We start from the raw sequence: 21196 nt of genomic DNA on the forward strand, positions 1-21196 counted from the left end.
TTTCCGTGTGACTGCCAAATCCACGCCCTGTTTATCAAGCGTACGCCCCCTTCCAATCCTCAGCTCATGCCACGCTGAAAATAATTACGCGGGCACGGCGCGTCCCCTCTCCTCTCCGAAGTGACAGAGAGGAGAAAACGCTCATATCGCGTTATTTTGAAAGCAATTTTAGAGAAATATGGTAGTTAGTTTAATTGTATTTAATGCACCGGGAGAGGAGAAAACGTCTGGGAAATGATGAAGAGGGGATATTAGTTTTTTGAAAGCAATTTCCCTTCATTTCCCCTTTAAGTCACCACATCCACTGCTGAACTCTCCGCATACAGGAAAACCACGCACTGAGCTCCAGGTAACCGGTCGCTTTGAGCAGCTCTGTATGGCCAACTAGCGGCCACCTGCTGCCTGCTATAGTTGGGCTGCCGGACCACACACACCAGTCGTGCCAGCCATGACACACACACACACATTTAACCTTGTCACCCCTGGCTAACTGTAACAAACAGGTGTCATCAATTTCTCTGTTTCTTTTCTCCTTGTGAGTGGGTGTGTGTGTGTATATGTGAGACCATACCGGTAAACATGAGATAATTGAGACCACCACCAGTCTGTCCCTTTATTTACTTTCTCCTACAGACAAATGCTAGAAAAAACAAACAAACTTGGAAATATAAAAAAGTCACGTATAGCAGCTCTTCTTTTTATTTCTTTTTGTTGTTGTACATGTTGGTGCAGGTTTAGGATTAGGCATTCATCTCCCCGAGACGTCTACTCATTTGTTCTTGAATCTTGCCAAGAAAGCCCCAGGATGCAGATGATATTTTCAGGAGTGACACAGACAGATAAAAAGTCCACATCGCTTCTTCCCTTCCTCCCAGTGATATTCATGAGGTGTACCGCTACACTGAAAAAACACCCAAGAGTCCCGGCTTGACCTCTGTAACCTGAGGATGCTGGCTGACACTCATCACGGCTACAGCTGAAGTGGCTTCAAAACCTGCTAAACACACTAAAGGATATACTATGGTTACTATGTTTGTGTGTGTGTGTTTGTTTGTATGATCCCAAAGGTATTCCAGCATTAAGCAGTTAGAACGCTGATAACTTTATTGGCACACTTATGATGTCTGTGCCTTTTAAAGCAATGCATTGTACTGCTGGATATAACTAACAAGTTCTCATATGTTATTACAGCTGTTTCAAACAAATCATTCTCTGGGTTTGAACACTGAGCGCCGACGGATTGTCATTTATGCCAACTAATATAAACTGAAAAAAGGAGCAGGTTCGGAGAGGAATAATCCACATCTGCAGTTCTCTTATCGGCCTCTGTGGACCTTTGCTGACTCTGGGTCTGAGTCTGGCTGCCTCGAAGTCATCCTTATATGGACCAGATGTCAGGTATGTTGTGACGTTTGGGGCACATCTGGCCCCTAAAACATATGTCAGTGATCTAACGGAGCTCTAAGTGCCAAAAGTAGCTCAGATTAGGCTGAAAAGTGTCCACTATCTGGGGTAGATGTTACAATCTGCCTGCTTCAGAGCACGTAAGGGCAATTCCAAGCACTTCTATGGCCTTTTTTCTACAAGTCAGTATGAAATCTATGAATAACTGCCCAACATGACATTACGTTAAATTAAAGGCTTGTAATCTGGAGAGTAATGAGAAACACGAGCGACACACCAGTGTTAAAATGAGATTTTTTAGTGTCCGGTGTACTCCAAAATCAAGGAATCGAGGATTGAAAGTGTTTATTAATGCACCGCAAACTGATGAGTATGCAGGAAGGATTTCACAGGGAAAGATTCATCACATAAGACTCAAACAGAGAGACTAAAACAACAACAAAAAAACAAGACACTCAACAGCAACACAGCTCCAGTTTTAAAAGTTTCATCTGCTGATTTGGCCTGAATTCTCTAAATCTCCAAATGCCAACCATCCAGTGTCAGAGAGAGTGCTCTGACACGGGATACTAAATCCCTTTACCTAAAATGGTGCAATCTAAATTGAAGAATATCGGCACCTTCGCCTTATATGTCGAACTATAAGTGAGGGTACATGGCAGCACGCTCTTGTGGATGATAAATCTGAAGGGGATGACAATATCTATCGACACAGGCATCCTCCAGTCCAGCAGTATGTCAATTTCTCAGTCTCTAAACAGAGAAGACATCATTTACTCTTCTCCGCTGCTGGAGCACTCCTCCGTATTGATCTGCCGTGATGTTGAAAAACAATCGGAGATGTGCCTTTCTCTCTCGTCAAAGTGATCGATACCGCTGGTTAGCCTTGTGTTGTTTAATGTTTAAGACCGAGTTTAGCTCTTTTCTCTTTTCTTAAACTGGTTGGCGACAGCTTGGCAAAGTGCGCGCACATTCAAAGGAAGTTAAAGTGAAAATCTTGAAATTACTAATGCTCTTTCAGCTTTCTTGTCCATTACGACAAGTTTGTTACTATATGTGAGTGTGCGTTTTATCTCTGTGTGTGTCCGTTTATCACATTAGGAGAGTGGAGAGGATGACACATAGCTAAATGTCCATCTTGGAATTAAATCAGTCTACTGTAAGGACTCCCGTCTGAAAATCAATATGTTGGCATATTCATATTAAAGTATTTAGTGCACTTAAATTCACTCACCGGCTGTTTTATTAGGCGGTGGGTTGGACCCGTCCCACCTTTTGTCTTCAGAACTGCACTAATTCTTCATGGCACAGATTCAACAATGTGCTGGGAACAGAGATTTCTGAGAGATCGTGGCCTGCTGTAGCCGTTCTGCTTTAAGGGCTGACATGCTGTGCGTTCAGAGATGCTCTTCTGCAGGTGTTATTTCAGTTATTGTTGCCTTCCTATCAGATTTTAAGGAGTCTTTTCATTTCCCTCTCCTCTCCAGCATAAACAAGGCTTTTTCACCCGGAGAACTGCCACTCACTGGATACTCAGATATTTCAGAGATTGATTGCAAACCATCTACAATATTTGGGCTCCAGTTCTCAATTTTGTTAAACACGAAACTTTCTTTCTTTCGCTCTATAATCTGCAAATACAAATGGGAACACGGTATATAAGAGACTATACGATTCTAATGAGCTTCGGAGTCAATATTTACCTTTATTCTTCAACACAGTCTGAACTCTGAGGCAGCTTGTTGTAGCTTATTTCTGTAGTTTTTAGGAATAGTTCTTCAGTCTTCCTGAAGGACATTCAAAGCTCTTCTTTGGACGTTGGCTGTCAACAGGATCCCACACTGCTTCACTAATGTTGTGGTCTGGCTAATAGCTGCTAATTTTGGCTAATAGCTCTTTGTGAATCACATTTTTGTGCACAAACACTATTTCATGCCTGTCAAACTGTGTTATCTTTGGCATTTTTCATAGATTCAATTAAAGGAATGGGAACAACCTAGGTGCGGGTGTAACAGGCTGCTGGCAACAAAGTTCCTAAAGACACCATTTAAAACTGGTTCTTTGCCATTTTTCTGTTATGTGTAAACGCGAGACTGGGTCCTCCTTTGAGTTATGAGCCTTTTTTTATTCTCCGGTGATTCATAGGTCAGAGCTATGTTGCCAAACAAGCAAGCAAACTAACAAACATTCCTCTGAAAACAGTCAGGTACAACTAGTAGACTAAAGATGAGAGAAAGAATTTCATTTAAACAAAGTCTCCTCGGAAGCCAAATATAAAGAAATGAGGGGAGGCTTTAGACTATTGCTTCTTGAGAAAAACATGTAATTACTGCACAGATAAAATGTGGAAATAAAAATGTCATGTTGTTATTGTATTGCATTGTATTTGAAGGCCATCAGCACAATTACAGTACATGATATGCAGTATAAATAGGCCACTACGGGGCCTGTGTACTATAGCTGTGTAATCATGAATGACAGTGTACTGTATGGGAACTTTGCTCAGTTTACAGGGACACACCTGAACTAAGGTATTAACACTCTTTCACATAGGCCCTTGTCTGAGTGGCATCCTGTGGGTTGAATTCCTACACACCGCTGTACAGTCTGAGGCAGTGGGAACACAGACAGCTGTACAAAGTCCCTCAAATGACCTGTGGCGGCTGCTTCAAAGACAGGATCTGTTTCACATCCCCCTGCTCCTGAGACTTAGGCGATCTTTCTTTATTATCAAATGAAACCAAATGACGTCTTGCCAAATATAAAACATCGTTTTTAGACAAACAATATGACCTGAAATGCATCTTAGATCTGAAACCACTGACGTCATATCAGCGATTTCACTGAGACATACACCAGACTTACCCCGATGTCGTGCTTTGTGATTCTTTTTAATGCTTCCAGTTTTGTGTTTCTCACAATAGAAAATCTGTTACTGTTTCCTCTCAGAGTGAATACACCATCATGACTTCTCAAGCTGTCCAGAAGGGCGTTGTAGTCATTGTCCCCCGGGAGAATACCGAGCATTGTACCTGTATTGTGCTGCCTCTCTGAAGAGACAATGGATGCGACCGGCAACTGAAGAGCTGTTAAGTCACCTGGATGGAATGTGTCTCGCTCTGAGCCTGGGACAAACACACACACAAAGAAATGTATCACCAAACCACACCAGACACCATCATTAAAGAGGACTGTGGATTAAAGGATGAGTTTCATGCAGAGCTTCTTGGGGTTTTTTTTAAGATAGTCTGACTGATTCAACCCAGAGTTCAGGGAACACTTTTGGAGTTTTTGTTTGACCTTAAAGGAATACTTCAGGAGTTTAGGGACCTTTAACACACACCTTCCTGATATTCCTCTGATTTTATATTTGGTTTGGCAGAATGTCAAAAAAAGCCTCATACATAGCATCTAAGAATATTTTTATTTTTTATAATATGCTGCACACTGTTGTCCATTTGACCTCAAGATGGCACTGGTGTGTCACTGTTACTTTTAATAAATGTAGACCAAATGATACAAATTCTCATTTTTAAACTTTTTTATTTATTACTTTTTATTGTTTTATTGATAATACGCAGCTCTACAAACTAGTAGGACACACTGAGGGTGCCAGTGGCATCCTCCACCAACATCCTCCACCACCATCCTCCACCAAAGCTCATGCCAAAACCCCGGCCTATCTTGAATTTTTAAAGAATTTCCTCCCTTGTCAATGCTCTGTGTCACAATCAGGTTCCATTAAACCCGTTAAATTTGCTTAATTTTGCTGATGACCAATGATTGGTGCAATGGTTTTTTTAAGGTGTTCCTGTTGCAGGAAGACACTGGGAAAGCTCTATTCAAATAGACTTATTGGTCAATCCCAGATATGAAAACCAGATAAGATTTTTAAATCCGTAATTAATTCTGTTTTGAGCAGGAATAACAAGTTAATGTTTCAACTCATTGTAGGATGGTTTCCTCTCTCTTGTGGTCACGTTTATAGAATTATTACCAACATAGGACAGTTTTTCCAGGGGTGCAATGGAGGAAACCACCAGCAATTTTTTTTTTTTTTTTGGGGTGGGGGGGGTGTCCAGTACCCCGTGGCCCCCCCTTGGTGGCGCCCCTGGCTTTAGCCAGTGAGCTCCTACAAAGACAGAGGTGAATTTTTATGTATTTATTTATTATCTATGACTACTCAACAAAGAATCCAAAGTGCCTGAATTGAGGGCAAGTCAGACACCAATAGAGATAGATTGATACATAGATATTCACAGGTGAAAATGCTTTACTAGATTTTATTAGAAAACAAGTGGTTAATAATAATTAAGATTCATTCTCTATAAAATATGCACAGTTTCAATAGTTTCACAGTAATTTATAGAGAGAGTGCATTTTGAGCACCAGAGACTTTTTGTTCCACTCACACAATCGGCCCTGCTGATTTTTTGGGTGTTTAGTTGTCCTAATATACGTCACTGTATCCCCTATTGTTACTCTTCAATGTTTTGAGAGATAGAAAAATAGACCAATCTGGACACACTCTTTACCCAGTCAACAAAACATTTAAGGGGGGAAAAAGCTACACCAGGCAAAAACTTTGAATGACAGCGTCTCCCATTCAGCAAAGAAAACACTGCAGAAATTTGTACTCTATACAATAGCTGTCACCAGGAAAACTTCAGACACAAACAAAGCACAGGCATCAGCCAATGGGAGAGTCCATAGAGTCTTCACATCTACGCACACAGAGAGCCAGTGGCAAGGCCATATTCTCAGCCATAACTGCAGGGCAGAGCTCTGCGGCGAGCTGAGTAAGTATAGGGCACAGCAGCACTGTACATTATCACATGGGTGTGGCTATGAGCTTGCTACTTGAAAAATGTTTTCAATAGAGAAGGCACGTCAAGTGCCAGGCATGCCTGCACACGATTGTTGCCTCACTATGCGACCTGGGGAAATCAGAGGGCAGTTATGAAAACTGTTTACCAGTTTAAAGCTTTGCAGAGAGAAAAGCGAGAGCAGGAATTACACTCACCAAATGACCGGCTGTCTTCTCATATTTAGACTTTTACAACACTACATTGCAAGCAACCGATCATTATCTAAAATAAAAAACAAAAGAAAGCTGTTTTGAGGGGGGGGGGGCGCTCTTTTGTTTATTTCTCGTCTAATTGCTTCTCGATTTTTTTCTGATTTCATAAAGCAGAAAAAAGAAAAGGCCTCCAAATTTGAGAGAAAAACCGGAGGGGAACAAATGAATTTCAGATGTTTCCCTCTCAGTGGAAACATTCTTCTTTAACACTAAGGCAAATATTTTGATTCTCGTTCAGTCATTATGAATGCACTCCCTGTGTAATAGGATTGGGGAAATGCCATAATGATGTGTTGAGCTGTGCTGACAGCATGTTGACCAGTGACACACCGCCAGCATTTTGGACCTCCCCCTCCAGCCAGTGGAGTAACAACACAGGATGAGATAAGGCTTCAGGTGCTCCACGCAGGGCTGAGATTCAGACACAACAATGCAGACAGGATCGGCTCATCTACTGCTGACGTCTTCTAACATTTTTGTTGCTTAAAGAATGAGAGGGGAACGAGCCCCCCCCCCCCCCCCCCCGCCCCTCAAAAAAGGCACATTAACCATATATATAGCTATTTGAAATGATTTTTCTGTTATAAAAGAAAATCAGTAGCTAGTCTCCTAATTCGTTTAATGATGTATATTTGAATCGTCAAGTTCCTTAACAATGACCACAAAAAAGTCTGTTTTTTATATTGTGAAAGTAATTTCAAATTATTTAGTATTTAAATGACTTTCATGTTTGACTATAATTTAAAAAAGGCACAGGTCATCTTTACACATAAGTAATTTTGCATAATGAAACCTTCCCACATACCAATGCATTACAAAAACCTACATAAAAAAAATTAAGATTTATGGTACAATGAACTGTTATTAAAAATAAGGAATTTTTTTTTTTATCCATATTTTTTAACCATTTACTTTTTACCATTTGCCATTTACAAATACAAAATTTAGAAAATTAACAGGATGTTTCCTGTTTTTTCACAGTTTTCTTTTACAGTGTATACTTTACAGAGTGGCATCCATTTTTTTCCCCATTTCTCTACAGCTGTGATTGCCACACATTTCAACAGCAGAATTAAACTGTAATTATCTCGTGACCTTGAGAGACTTTCCAGATGTTTTAAGTCATTAAGGGTCACTTAAAAAAAAAAAAACTGCCATATACAGACGAGTTCTCACGCTGCACATCTACATGGCAGTCATGCCTGTATAAGCAAATGATAAAAGAGAGTGGCCCAAAGAAAAGCTTTTGAGTCCCCGTGATTCTGATCTCAGCTACACACCTGGAAGGTTTCGTGACACTATCTTGTGCCCTTGTTACACCATCATGTTGAAATCGGTCCATAGATTAACAGACATATAAACACCTGCCAAAACATTCAACACCACTTTCATGATAGTTTCCTGATAGTTCGTGCTACACCGGGTTTCTTTAAACCTGAGAAGTGAAAATATTAGTCTCTTGCACATTAACGTGATTGTTTAACTAGAGATGGTCATATTATAGGATCACGCGAACTGTGAAGCCGATCAACATGTTGGTGTTTTGCCTCATGAATAACCCCCACCACATAATCAGTAGTCACTGGCTGGACAGCATCCATCTTTGAACATGCACTTCATTTGGATCTCAGCTACAATCCTGTAAAATTTCATGACTGCATTTGGCACAGTTTTGTTGTTATAGCACTGACAGACCTGTCCTCAGTTAGTCATATAAACACCTAACAAAGTATCATGTTTGTCTCCCTTCCCACTGCAGCACGTTTTGCTGTAATGATAAATTTTGCGATAATGACACAGACACCAAAGCAAATAGCCTGAAAGGCTGAAAGCGAAACCAGTGGCCGCTAAAATGTATATATTTTAACTTACTTTGAATTATCAACACAATACAACATCAAACATAAATAAAGTGCAAGATTTGCATATGTCTTCACATACATACACTCCTAAATCAGTCCTGAATTCCATGTCTTGGTTACAAACAGCATCAAACTGCCATTTTAAAAAATATACATATAAATTATTATTGCATTCTATTTATATATTCAAGAACTATTTTATTATTAATAACCGCACGTAAAACCCCCCCCCCAAAATAACAAAATAAATAACCGGCGCTGTGCAGCCCCGCGCTGTGCAGCCCCACGCTGCGCGAGCTAACTTGCTAACCGTGCTAACTCGCTAATGGAGATTCACCGCGTTAATGTGGTTATGGCATTAACATCATTTTAATGAGATTAACGCTAGCAGCACTACAAAAAACTAAACAAGTAAATAAAGCCATTAAAAAAGTTTTTCCTAGTGGCAGCTTATAACGTGTCAAATTTCTATCAGCGCTGCTTGCTAGCAGTGATAGCTACGCTAACGCTGTCTGCGGCCTGTAGCCTCTTATTTATCAACAAGACATGAAAGTGGACTCAAATCCGTCATCTCCGTTAGACAAGAGTGCAAACATGTAATTTTATATGTGTACTTTTATGTGCACGCGCTTACTTTTCAGCTAAAGTTCACCAGGTTAGCCAACTTCTGGCTGTTTACTTTCATATGAATTAGAAAAGCAGTATTGATCTTTACCTCTACAGCACTTTTGAGCAAGAAAAAAACACGTTGGACAAACAAACAAACAAAAAAAAGCCCAACTTCATGAAACAGCCCACAATCAAACCCTGGAATGAAGTTACAGGAGACCTCGGGGACTTGATGGCAACAGAGCAATCGCCCTATCTGGGCTACAGTTCACAGCAGCAATTGTCTTCTCCGATACGTTATCTGACAGATGTAACTCAAAGTAATAAGACCACCCCATGATACGAGCAGATTAAAGCTTCACAGCGGCATCTGTGCTCGCAGGTTATGCGAGTGCATTTCATATGTGTGTGTGTTGGTGAGTCCTTGCGCGAGGGCCTCCTTCTGCCCACCTTCTTCTTTCCTCCGCATCAAACATTTAGCCCAAAATGTCAGACTGCACGCTACAGCTACCGTGCAATTTACTGCGCTGTGTGATCTCCAAAACCATACCATTCCTTGATCTACAATCATGATGTCATTCACAGAATTTGGGGGAAAAAAAGTGGGTTATAATCATTCTGGTCACTTCTTCTCTCTGCTGTGAAATTCCACAGAGATTTATCAGAAGCTGGAAACGAATATAAATTCAGACACGTGCCATGCTGTTAGATCATTTGGGGCTATTACAGTTACATGGTGTTTGCGTGAATGCCTGTGTTTTGAATACAGGAGCTTTATAGAGTGGCATTGATTTCACTATGTGGTTGTTTAAGCAGGAGAAATCGATGGAGCAAAGGAAAACTCAGAAAACTTGTAAGATCTTGAGCAGTTTCACCACAGAATTATACCTCTATAAACCTAGGCCGTACCCACAGAGGGAAAGACAGAGCCTAAACAAACATGACCCCCTCAACCACTAACACCGCACACACAAACAACAGAGTGTATGGCAGCACCAGTTCTGCAGCGATGGCCAGGAGAAAAGCCCCTGATTACATTTCTTTGGAGCGTGTGCCGCTGCGGTTCAGGAAGCTCGGCTGCTTTGAAGCCAGTCACTCGGTTTTTCTCTTATCTGCTCTTGGACTTAAGATAATGCAGTTAGACAGCAGTAAAAGACGATGTTTACAAACAGCGAGCGGTGCTGACAGGAGGAATCCACGGCGACGCAGAAGTGAGGCTCAGAAAGCAAACCAGATGGTGATTACTGGGCAGATGGTGCTTGAAACCTGGATGCACTTCTACCTGCTGCGGCCAGACATCCCATGAAGCACTTCTGCTTAAACTTTGTATCACATCATATTCAGTTCTTTCCTTCCCCCTGCTATATTTCTGGTAAAGGGTCAGTTCACTAAATTATACTAAATTAAGTGACATTTTCGTACTGAGGTTAGAAGTATATTCCTACTCACATAAAGCAGATTTGGATTTATTTACACTGGTTTTGAGTTATGTTTCTGGGATTTGTAAAGTCTAAGACAGATTTTTGGCCTGATGATGACACAGAGGGATGGATAGTTTTTCCTTTTTCCAATATGGATACTTTCCATTTTTCCTCTTTACTGTATGTTTGACCTTTAACCAATACACAGGGGGAGAATGAAACTTAACGTCTGATGCTTAAAATGTTGGAAAATGGTATATTAAAAGCAGAAATGATGAGATAAAACACAGAAAGATGCGTAATTAAAAAAATACTTTTAATAATTTGACTCTTTAAAAGTGATGGCACTATTTTAAACACAAAGAGTTGTGGTCAGAGGTTTGAATACTTAGGTCATGGGCATAAATCTCATGGTAATTTGGGGATTTTAATGATTATTTAACCTTAATCCTTTAACCATTTGCTTAATGACTTAAAAAAAAACAAGAACTTGGTGCACAAGTTTGAACTTATCTATCTTTTCTAACACACACAAGGTCAATATATATGTACACACCCACTAATAGTTAGTTAAATGTTCCTTAGCACCTTGACCAAATGCATTTTGTGTGTCCTGTTGGAACACCCAACTGTGTCCAAATTTCAATGGTTTAGCTGTTGCATCAAGGTGAAAATGAAGAATTTGGAAGTAGACGTCCCTCTTAAGTTTTCTATCCACCGCTGGCAGCAAAACAGCCCCAGAGCACGATGCTACCACCACCATGCTTGACTGCAGGTGCAGTGTGTTATGGTTTTAAAGCCTGGCCTTTACTCCTCCAAACACACTTCTTGGCCAAATACCTAAATCTTTGTCTCGTCTGACCGTACAATCTTTCTCCAGAAGGCATTTGGCTTGCCCATGTGGGCAGCTGTAACAATGGTGGAAAGTTAAAATACAGAAAGCCACATGAAGAAGTAAACTTCAAAATAAAGCAAGGTCAAGGAAAACACACAAAGCAAACAAGAACTAAAGATTACAAAAACACACTGGGATCATCAGAAAGGCCACAACAATGAAGGCTTTAACTGTCAGTGTGCTTTAACTGCTCCTGAGATTCTCATTAAGAGCTCAAAATTCAGTTGCAACAATCGGGCAGGTAATAAGGACTGGGCTTCTTTTTCACTTGTTTTTTGTCTTCATACTTTCTGCCACTTGTGGGTTCAAGTAAGTGCAGCACCATGAAAATGGCACACCTTCATCCCAGTTTGAACGATTGCTGCCCTCTCTGTGATGGCAGGGTTTTCGTGCTGTCCCCGAGTGTGACCATTAAGGCGTAATTATGCCTTTAGATGTGGCTGAGTGACACTTTGCACAAAAGTGGTTTGAATGAACCGTGCATATAAACCGGCCTCAGCTTTAGTTCGCTGTACCGAGTAACCATTTGATAAAAAATACATTTGGTACACATCTGAAACAGTGTCTCCTTTTTAATAGAAATAATGAAGAATGTTGTAGTACATATTTATGAGCCCCATACCAGGACATTAACTTTATACAGATGCATAGCAGACCTTTTACAGAATCAAAGCCACTGTTAAACATCTGGCAAGAAAAGCACGCCAGTATAGCCCCTTGTTGCATTTTTAACTCAAATCCCATCTGGAGCTGAAAGTTGTCGATACCTCGCTGTCTGTGCTGACTTATTGAGCAGCAGCTCAATGCTCTGATCTCGCAGCATGATGTATGGGTGTGTACGTATGGGGTCCGCTGGGACCCGAGAGATGCCGCTGACACTGGGGACACACAGCAGGCCGAGGGAGCTGGGCGCTAAAGTCGACAGGCGTCAGGGCATCAAGATGGATGGTGGAGATTTGTCCAGAGGATGGAACGTAATTCAGCCCAGATGCTGAGTGACTTTTGTTCCACTGCCTGGCTGGGTAGCTGCCTGTGGGTCGATCCTGTTTGCAGCATGATTTAACTTCTGACTGCACGATCTTCACCCAGCAGGAACGGGTCATAGAGCGTGCTTTGTCTCTTTTTACTCAGATGGTTTTACATCTTCAGACAAATTTATAGCCTAGGCCTGCTTTTCCGAACTTCAATGCTGCAGATGCCAGAACACTGTAAATAAACAGCAAGTGGTTAGTGATCTGACAAGTTGGAGCTGCTTTCTATCTCCAGTATGTTTTACCTTGATTTACATCATTAAATGGCTATCAGGGGAGCCACGGAGAACACCATCAGGTTGTGCGTTTGAAGTGAAATGTTGCATAAATGCACCAGAGCCAATTAGAGGCTCTACCAATTTTACACAAGTAGGTTGGTTTACTCATCATTATGAGTACTATTCAGACTGCGAAAACACTTTGTAAAGTCAAATGACCATCGGGATGAGGTTATAACAGATTTGGCATGACGCTTTGAAATGTCTTTGATGATGCTCCAAACTTTAGGTGTGGCGCCTGAAGCACAAGGGTATTTACTTTCAGACATAGCATGTCCATGAAGGTAGTGAGTTGCACTAACAAAAACACAAAAAAACACAAAAAAAAGAAGGAAGAAAAGAAAAAAGTGTGCATCTCAGTCTCAAAGTCTTTGTGACTCAGATGGCAATATAGAAGTGACACTGCATTGTTGGAGTAACCCTTCAAGGCATCTATTTTTGTAGAAAAAAGCAAAATATTTTTTCTTCAAACTTTCTTTAGTACACAAGAAGGGGGTAAAAAATAGTTTATAACTATACAAACAAGTGCAGAAAGGCGAAAGAGACACGAAGAAGACCTGTAAAAAAACCTAAACACAGCCTTTCTGCTTCCTTAGGAATTAAGAGGATAAGGAGCAGCCAAGTGCTGCTAATGAAATGCATTTGATTGAGTGATCATTAGCAAATGAGAGCACCTCTATAAAAGCAGACATTTTGGCAGTTTGCTGGTCTCGAGCTTCCAGCTGCGTGTTAACACAACGTCAGGGAGGAATAACAGTGAGTGAGCAACCGTTATAAGACCACCGCCAAAAGAATCTGAAAGTCTGCCATTCTTCAGTGAGAAAGAAATAGGCATTCAAGACAGCTGTGAATCTTCCCAGGAGCAAACATCCCAGCTAATTCATTTGAAAAAGAAAAGAATCAAAGTGCTGCAATGGTCCAGCGAAACTCCAGACCTCAACCTGACTGAATTATTGTGGTGGGACCTTCAGAGAGCTGTGCACAAATGAATGCCAGCAAGCCTCAATTAAGTGATGTGATGTTTGTTTTTTGTTCCATTTTTTAGCATGTAAACAGTGCACAGTATGGCAAAATTCTGTATATATGCAGGATAAAAATGAGCATAAAAAGAAAAGTCTAAAGACTATACTTCGCAATGATGTGAGAGACTGATAAACTAAGAAAATGTTATTGCTGGTAAAGGTGGTTCTACAAGCTACTGAATTCACAGGACTGCATAGAGCGCTCTGAAGACTTTCTACCTACAGACTGCAAAAGCAACCGAAAAAACAAAAAACAGCATCGACAGACCAAAAAAAGATAAACATATAATAGATATTATTTAAAAAGTATGAAACAAATACAGAATCGTGACATTTTTGCTAGCATGCACATGTGTTTGAGATTTAAAGCTTCATATATAATATATCAAAAATTATAATGAGTTATTTTTGTTGGCATCTCAAATAGATTCATAGTGTGGAAGTCCAATATGGCTGCACCATTTAGCACATATATACCACATATTAGCAAACTGATAGAAATGCTATCTCTCATTGGGGGTTTTCCCATCTACTGAGCAAGTTGTTACCACCAAAACTCGTACTTTGACTTCTGGTACATTCAAAGTAAGGCGTTAAGGCAAAGTCTCTGACCATGCAATATATCATGACATGGACATAATTACAAGAATAAAATATTACAATAAAACACAACACTAAACTGCACCATCAAGTCATTCCTGCTCACATACTCCATTTTAAAATGCCTTCCTATTAGGAAGGATAAACATACCGCGATGCAGGTACAGGTAATTGTTTGTCGTCTAACAGTCGCCCCTATGGAGGAGGCATTTCTGCTGAATATATAACGGTTAAATCTAACTCTTTATCTAGATCGAGACAATAGAGTTTCACCGTCCCATAGCAAAACTGATATGTGGGTATGCATGTGCGTCTCGGCGTTTGTGTGTGTTTTGGCTCAGCATGTGGCTCTAATATGCCCTAATAACCATGATGTCATCCACCTGTTTTTTGGCTCAGGGGCAGCGATGACTGATGGGACAATTTTGAATAATCATCTTATCTGATCTGGAGCCCGTGGGCTAGAAACCCAAAGAAAATAGTACCTATGAATGTGAAAAGTCGTCTATTCGGAAATACCCTTGGGATTTACTGCTTTGGGAAAAATTGGAGAACAAAGGTTTTTTCCATTAGGTTTCTCCAAAGTGCTGTGCAGAATGTCTGAAAAGTGTTTGTTTTGTAGACCAGAACATTTTCTTTTATAAAATACACTAATTTGGATTCATTTACCCTTTCAATTAAGCTGTGGTAGGAGAGCCCTCCATAAACTCCCCGTTTGTAATGAAAGATTCATCTGTACGGCCGGGGAAGAAAAGGTGTAGTTCTTTGAATACCCTTTCTTTTTTTTACAACACTGCACAGGTAACATATATTTGAGCTTCTTCACACCAGTACAGAAATGTTTTTTCTCACTGGATCAAACATTAGCTCGATCTTAAAATGTTTCAGGGCAGCCAGGTTAATGCGGCGCCTTTGCAACAACAGCGTGATGTCTGCCCTTCGGAGAGAGTCGCCATTAACCCGCAGACGTCCTACGTCCACACACCTCATTGAGAAAGCACTCTGTTTCTGTTTTGCGTCTTTCATTTCATCAGTGGTGAAACCCAAATGCAGCTTGATGCGTATGAGTCATGCTAAAGTTAATGATAGCTATGAGAAGATCAATTATTACTGAATTATCTATCAAGTAGCTGTGCACAACATGCCAAGTGGAAGCCTTTTATGACGTGCAAAGATGTTCAGACCAGAAAGGTAGTTATCATATTTGTGGTTTAGAGGTGTGCAACTTTGTTTGGTTTCCTGCGAGATATAACTTCAGATCACTGACAGTAGTGTTATGAACATTTACAGATGCCAACTTTTAATAGAAAAATCCTTGTAAAACATGTAAGCACAGGCCTTTGTGAAGCAACTCTTTTTCTTGAGGGCAAAATTAGATGATATAGTGCCATTAGAAATCAGACATGTTTAGTCATATTGCAGAAAACACCAACATAAATTAAAAGAAATATATATGATGACATTTTTTTTTCCATAAACAACAAGAGGTGAAACTGTTTCTTTCTGTTTATATTTTCATGGCCAATTACCAAATGTAGCATTGCGTCTAATATTAAAATGGTTATTATGTCTCAAATCAGACCCTTCTGTTGCCGCACTTTTATTTAGTACACTTTATATTTTGACCAGTGTAGTGTATCTCAAAAAATGGAAAGTTTGGCACTCAGTGGAAATGACAATTGCAGCATTTGACTGCAACACATTTTGTAAACATCTGAGATTTTTAAAGCCTCTGACCAAGAAACTAAACTGAAACAAGTGAAGATGGCAATTAAACACAAAGTAACAAAAAAAATGGCAGATGTAACATCAATGCCTGATAAAAACCTATGGATGTTATCAAGATAGCTAGCATTGGCATTGCAATTTAATAAGTATGTATGTCTGTTTGAATCTTCTTAATGTGTTGGCCAAAATTTCTGGACGAAACTTGCACAAACATAACCACACATACAGCAATTAATAACATCTCTATATCAAGTAATTGTATAATAAGTAATTGACGTGAAACAGTAATTTCACGTCAACATCAATCCAAGGCTTACAGGCTATATGTAGCTTGCAAAGATGATGAATCACTGTCACATGTATCTTTCTGTTGTGAATTTTTATAAACAACCAAAGTTTTTCTCATCTGAATATATACAGCAGCATATACATGAGTGAAACGAAAAAAGTGCTGCAGGCTAGTCCTCTTAATTGTTGTGAATAAGAGTAAGAAGTATGTAGTGTTCCACTATTAACTGAATTGTGTGTGAAGTCCTATTTTAAAGCCTTGAGATGAGCGTTTCTGGCTTCGCTATTTTGGCATTTTGAACTGCATGTGGTTAGCGAGGAGCAAATTTATCTGTGAAACAACATGCTCAGTAGCTAACAACGTTGTTAGCTAACAACGTTAGCCTGGATACTCCTCTTGGGGGGCTCCTTTCTGACACCTAGCATTAGTACTGACACCAGCATTAGTAATCCAATGGGATGCGGACGCAGTTTAAGAACATAAAAGATTTTGAGCAATAGCTGCTGACCGTAGTGACCCCCAGGAAACATTAGCATGCTATCACTGTTATTCCATGTTAGCATCATGGATAGCAGAACAGATGGGTACCTTCCAGATTTGATTACGAAAAAGGCGCTTTATTCTTTTCAACAGCCAGCAAGGGTAGACTCCTCAAGCACAAGTTGTTAGTCAGCAAGGGTGTAGCAAGCTTCTTTCAAAGATCGTCACATAGGCTTCCAAAACACTGAAATGCTAACACATAACAGGACTTCACTAACCATAAATGGATGATGTCTATGGTGGTTGATGCCACCTAGTGTTTAAAGATGACAATGAATAAGGAAAGAAAAAGATGATGCCCAGACCAAACTGGAAAGAGTTAGTCCCTTAAGATTTTTATGGAAAACTATTGTGGGAAATACGAGCAAATTTCTGCATAATATGAATGACTCGTTGAGGTACAAAGAGTGCATAAGAAAGAAGTCAATCATGACAGGAATGAACCACATGTCACAGCCTCGTGGAATATAACAGCAAAGATGATCCATGGGGCTCCTTTCTCTGTAATTACAGACTTCATCTCGGCTATCTGATGTCGTAATCACAGTCCCCTAGATGTATCTGCTTTTACCTTATCCTACAGGGCTGTACAGTATACCAGAGGCAGAGCATGACAACCACTGCCAAGAGTTATGGGTTTAACTCCTAGCGGGACCACCTCTGCTCAAAATGCTGTGCAGTGCGGCATCTTGGGTAAAAACATCCACCAAATAAGCTAAGTTATGTTGAAAGAATAAGCTGAGTGTCTGCCTGCCAAGACAACACAAGAGGAAATTCACTCAGCTGTAACAACCTCGGTGCAAGGTCAGGCTTCTCTGCCACTCTGGGGCCTGAATGCATTTGAATACCTTTGGCAGCGCGAACACGTGAAGTCGGATGGAATGTTTTCAGCTGAATATTCAAGCTGCGGATGGTGAGAGTTCATCGACATCTCCCAATGTTATGATGACCTCTCGTAATTGCACACTACAAGAAGTGATGTTTGGAAAGAAAATAGGCTTTAAACTTAACTTGTCTGTGGTGAGACCAATAAAATGGAGTTCAGTGTGTGTGTTCTGTGTGTGTTTTGGCATGTACAGCTCCATGTTTTTGCACATAGGAAAAAAAAGAAAGCGAGTCGATGCATGTGACAGCAATTAGGTGGGAAAAAAATAATACATCTCTTTGAGGTAATACAAGTCTGTGACATGGACGAGAGAGGGTGGCGACTGACACGTTTGTCGAGCTTTGTGTGCACGAGGGTGTATGTTTACTTCCTTTGTAATGATAGCCCTCAATCTCTCACCAGGCGGCCGAGCTACTCCTCTAAACCTCAGGGTCTTTGCCAACCCCCGGAACCCAGAGAATATGGCCTGCAGCTGGGCCTCAGAGAGCGCCTAAGCCCCAGCTGAAGGAATTAATGCCAGAGAACTCCCACAAACACACACACAGATTTCTGCTTGTGCATCAATCACACGTGTAGGCAGTATACCAAAGCATACAGTACACCGTTTGCATCATATAGGGGCAAATGTAGGGAATCCTCACTTGTGGAAAACAGTGAATGTCATGTGAAAGGACAATATCGCCATCTAGAGCTCAATCTAAAGAATGACAGCTCTACCACTTTGAAGGTAAATTTAAATAAGCAAGTTCATCCCTAATGTAGCTATGTTAAGTGCTGCAAATGCATCTTTAAAGACAAAGACGGACTCTATCAAATATAATTTATTGTTTGGTTTTTCCTTCGCATAAGCAACAAAACACTGGAAACTGGAAGAACAAATCAGCTGAGTCATGATTTGTTTGCTACTGCATGAATTTCAAGTAACACAACAGCAGGCAGACTATCTGGACTTTGGTGCATAGTCGATATTTTTAAATAGACAGCAGTCTTTGGAAGTGAAACTGCTTTCAAGTGTGTCTACTCACATCAACGTGTTTCAGCTGAGGAGAGTAAATGACTAAATGCACATTAAATATGAGGTGTTCAAAATATTTGAACCATCTTGTAAAGGAATATTTGCAGAGATGCGGTCCGAGCTCGGCGTCACAGGCCCGGTCAAAGATTCTTCAGTGGACAGGACGTCCCTCCGGGGCCTTTCTCCCATCCACGTCACCCACCGACCCAACCTGTTCGCCGGATTCGAGCCGAGCAGCAGGTACAGCAGCTGGACACGAAACACTTCACTCGCTCTTTACTGCTTGTCCTTACCTTGGACAGTGAAGAGAAACACACTTGCTGTTGTTTGATTGCATGTGAGGCTAAATCTGAAAAATGCTGATTCACTCTTACAGGAAGCTACCAGTCAAATCTCAAACATCGAGCACTTTGTGGAGCAACATCAGGACACACGAGTTATTAGACGAGAGAACCGGAACAGCATTTGCTACCTCAGTTCATTTCAGATTCAATAATATTGTACTTTAAATCCACTATATTCTTCTAATAGCTATATTGTCAAGTAAGTGTACAGTTGATTCTTTTTCCTAATGCTTATCGAGCCTGAATCACCAGTGGTGAGTGGTTTTTGCAAGAAAGGATTGTTTCATATGTGAGAGAATCAACTGACCTCATTGTGGACAATGCTTATTATTTTCTGCTTTTAAGAGAAACAGCTACCAATTAAAACTTTTAACAGGGAGTATTCATTTCACAGCTTAACAAAGCATTATTGCTAAGAAGCAGGTTTTATAATATAGGTGAAGTGACCTTTTCTGCCTGCATGCATGGATTTTCCAAGGTTAACTTGTTATAAAACAGCAGTAAACACAGTTCTCTACCTTTTCTGGGGACAAACTTGAGCGAGTGGCTGAATATTCAAAAACGCGATATTCCCTCCTCTGGACCGTCATTTACAAACTCGTGGCCTAGTCCATTGCCACACTTGCCACACAGGACCTGTGTACACACAACACCAGAGTGCACAAACCTCCCGTTGGAACCAACAGGTGACTGTAATTATGATTTTTGTTGCTGCAATGCACACTTTGCTTGGTTGTGACTCGGACCTTGTAGGCGGTGAGGGTCTCCATCATCTTGGTTACACTGTCCTCCCTGATGGTCTCTGTGAAAGCCGGCCAGGGAGACGAGTGAGCAAACTTGGACCGACTGGAGAAGAGCGGATGGTTACATTTGGAGCACACATACACTCCTGCAGGGGGACATGCAAAAAAAGCTTTGGTGCCTTTATTTATTTCCAACCTGCAAAAAGACATTCAATATAATCTAAAGATGTTTAAGTAGTTAGAGAGAACTGGGTTTATTTTGTTTTCTGAATAGCTTAGATCGTGCTGTTTTTTTGCACTTTTTTTGGGCTAAAATCCTTCCAGCATTGCTCCATATTCTACAGTTTGTTTGCTCATTAACAAAAACTAAAATCTGTGTGCTACAAAAATTCCTCCAAGTGCCATGACAACATCTGAAGAAATCGTTTGAACATACCACCCTTTAATAGCTGTAGCTAAATACTTGATTGGATTCTAAAGCTGTATCACTGCTTTGTTTTTACTATTACAGCAGCTTTATTCTATTGTGATCCTGGTAAAATCCAGCTACATTTATTTTATAAATGTACCCAGATTTTGCCACAGTACATCCTGTATCCTGCCACTGCGATGCTGCACAGGATTTACTTAATTTTACAGTCACATGATGCCTCAAAGTTCATTTTCATCCTTACTTATATACTACAGTCCAGGGGAGGTTACATCACATCACCGTTTACCGAATAACGGGACCGCCTGCTGCTCACCTGGTTTAAAATGATCCTTGTAGATCTCACCGCCGAAAAACTGACAGAAGGACATGATATTTGGTCTAAATAGATTAGCTGAAGGGAAAATTCTCTCTTCTAAGCTTGCTCGGTGTTTCTTCCTCCGTTTGGGAGCGATTACGGAACGTCTCCGGTTTCCCCTCCTCTCGTGTGACGTGATCCTGGCTTAGGATTTAACGGGAGCTCCGCCCACTGCCGTTATTACCACGGCCACTAGATGTCAGTGTCTGACAGCAGACGCACAGGTGGAGGTCGTGTTACTCCGAGTCTGATGTCGGACTGAAACAGATGTGTTATCTCTAATTTATGTGTTTGATGGGCTGAGCAAACATTAACCAACATAACGTACCGGGAAATAAAGCATCATATTTTCAATTGGAACCACGTGATACTTTTTTAAAATTCAATTACAGCCTTATTCATGGATGTAGTGAAGGAGGACATGCAGAGGGTTATGGAGGCAGATGAAGAAGAACTAAGAAGATTGATTTAATTATAACTTTCCACCACAGCCAGACTCGTTTTAACTTTACAAGGAGATTGATTGTTATTCTGAAATATGTAAATCTGAAAATCACAGTTCAGTGCAAAAAGTATCAAGCAACCCTTCATTTTTTTTTTTTTAGTTTGCTGGGAAACTGGGGAATAATTGCAGTCATCTTATTGGAACTTGTGCAAACAT

General features: G+C 40.5%; 1 protein-coding gene and 1 long non-coding RNA gene across 2 annotated transcripts; one reads left to right on the forward strand and one right to left on the reverse strand.

Moving 5' to 3' along the window:
• The first annotated feature begins 119 nt into the window (after positions 1–119).
• Positions 120–4415, forward strand: LOC146702765 (uncharacterized). Its single transcript, XR_014921899.1, has 3 exons — positions 120–349; positions 1192–1398; positions 4354–4415. It is a non-coding gene; the product is annotated as an uncharacterized LOC146702765 (long non-coding RNA).
• Positions 4416–11828: 7413 nt separating this feature from the next.
• msrb1b (methionine sulfoxide reductase B1b) lies at positions 11829–20676 on the reverse strand. The gene is made up of 5 exons (XM_085465759.1): positions 20494–20676; positions 19751–19893; positions 19523–19640; positions 16808–18953; positions 11829–12477 (listed from the first exon to the last, which is right to left on the reverse strand). Exons 1-4 carry the CDS (start codon positions 20546–20548, stop codon positions 18937–18939), a joined length of 333 nt encoding a protein of 110 aa, XP_085321885.1. The 5' UTR covers positions 20549–20676; the 3' UTR covers positions 11829–12477; positions 16808–18936.
• Between the last annotated feature and the right edge of the window lie 520 nt (positions 20677–21196).

Source organism: Copadichromis virginalis, linkage group LG8 (genome assembly GCF_057382275.1).
Source record: "Copadichromis virginalis isolate Kocher_CV1m ecotype Utaka linkage group LG8, C_Virginalis_male_GT1.1, whole genome shotgun sequence".
NCBI lineage: Eukaryota > Metazoa > Chordata > Actinopteri > Cichliformes > Cichlidae > Copadichromis > Copadichromis virginalis.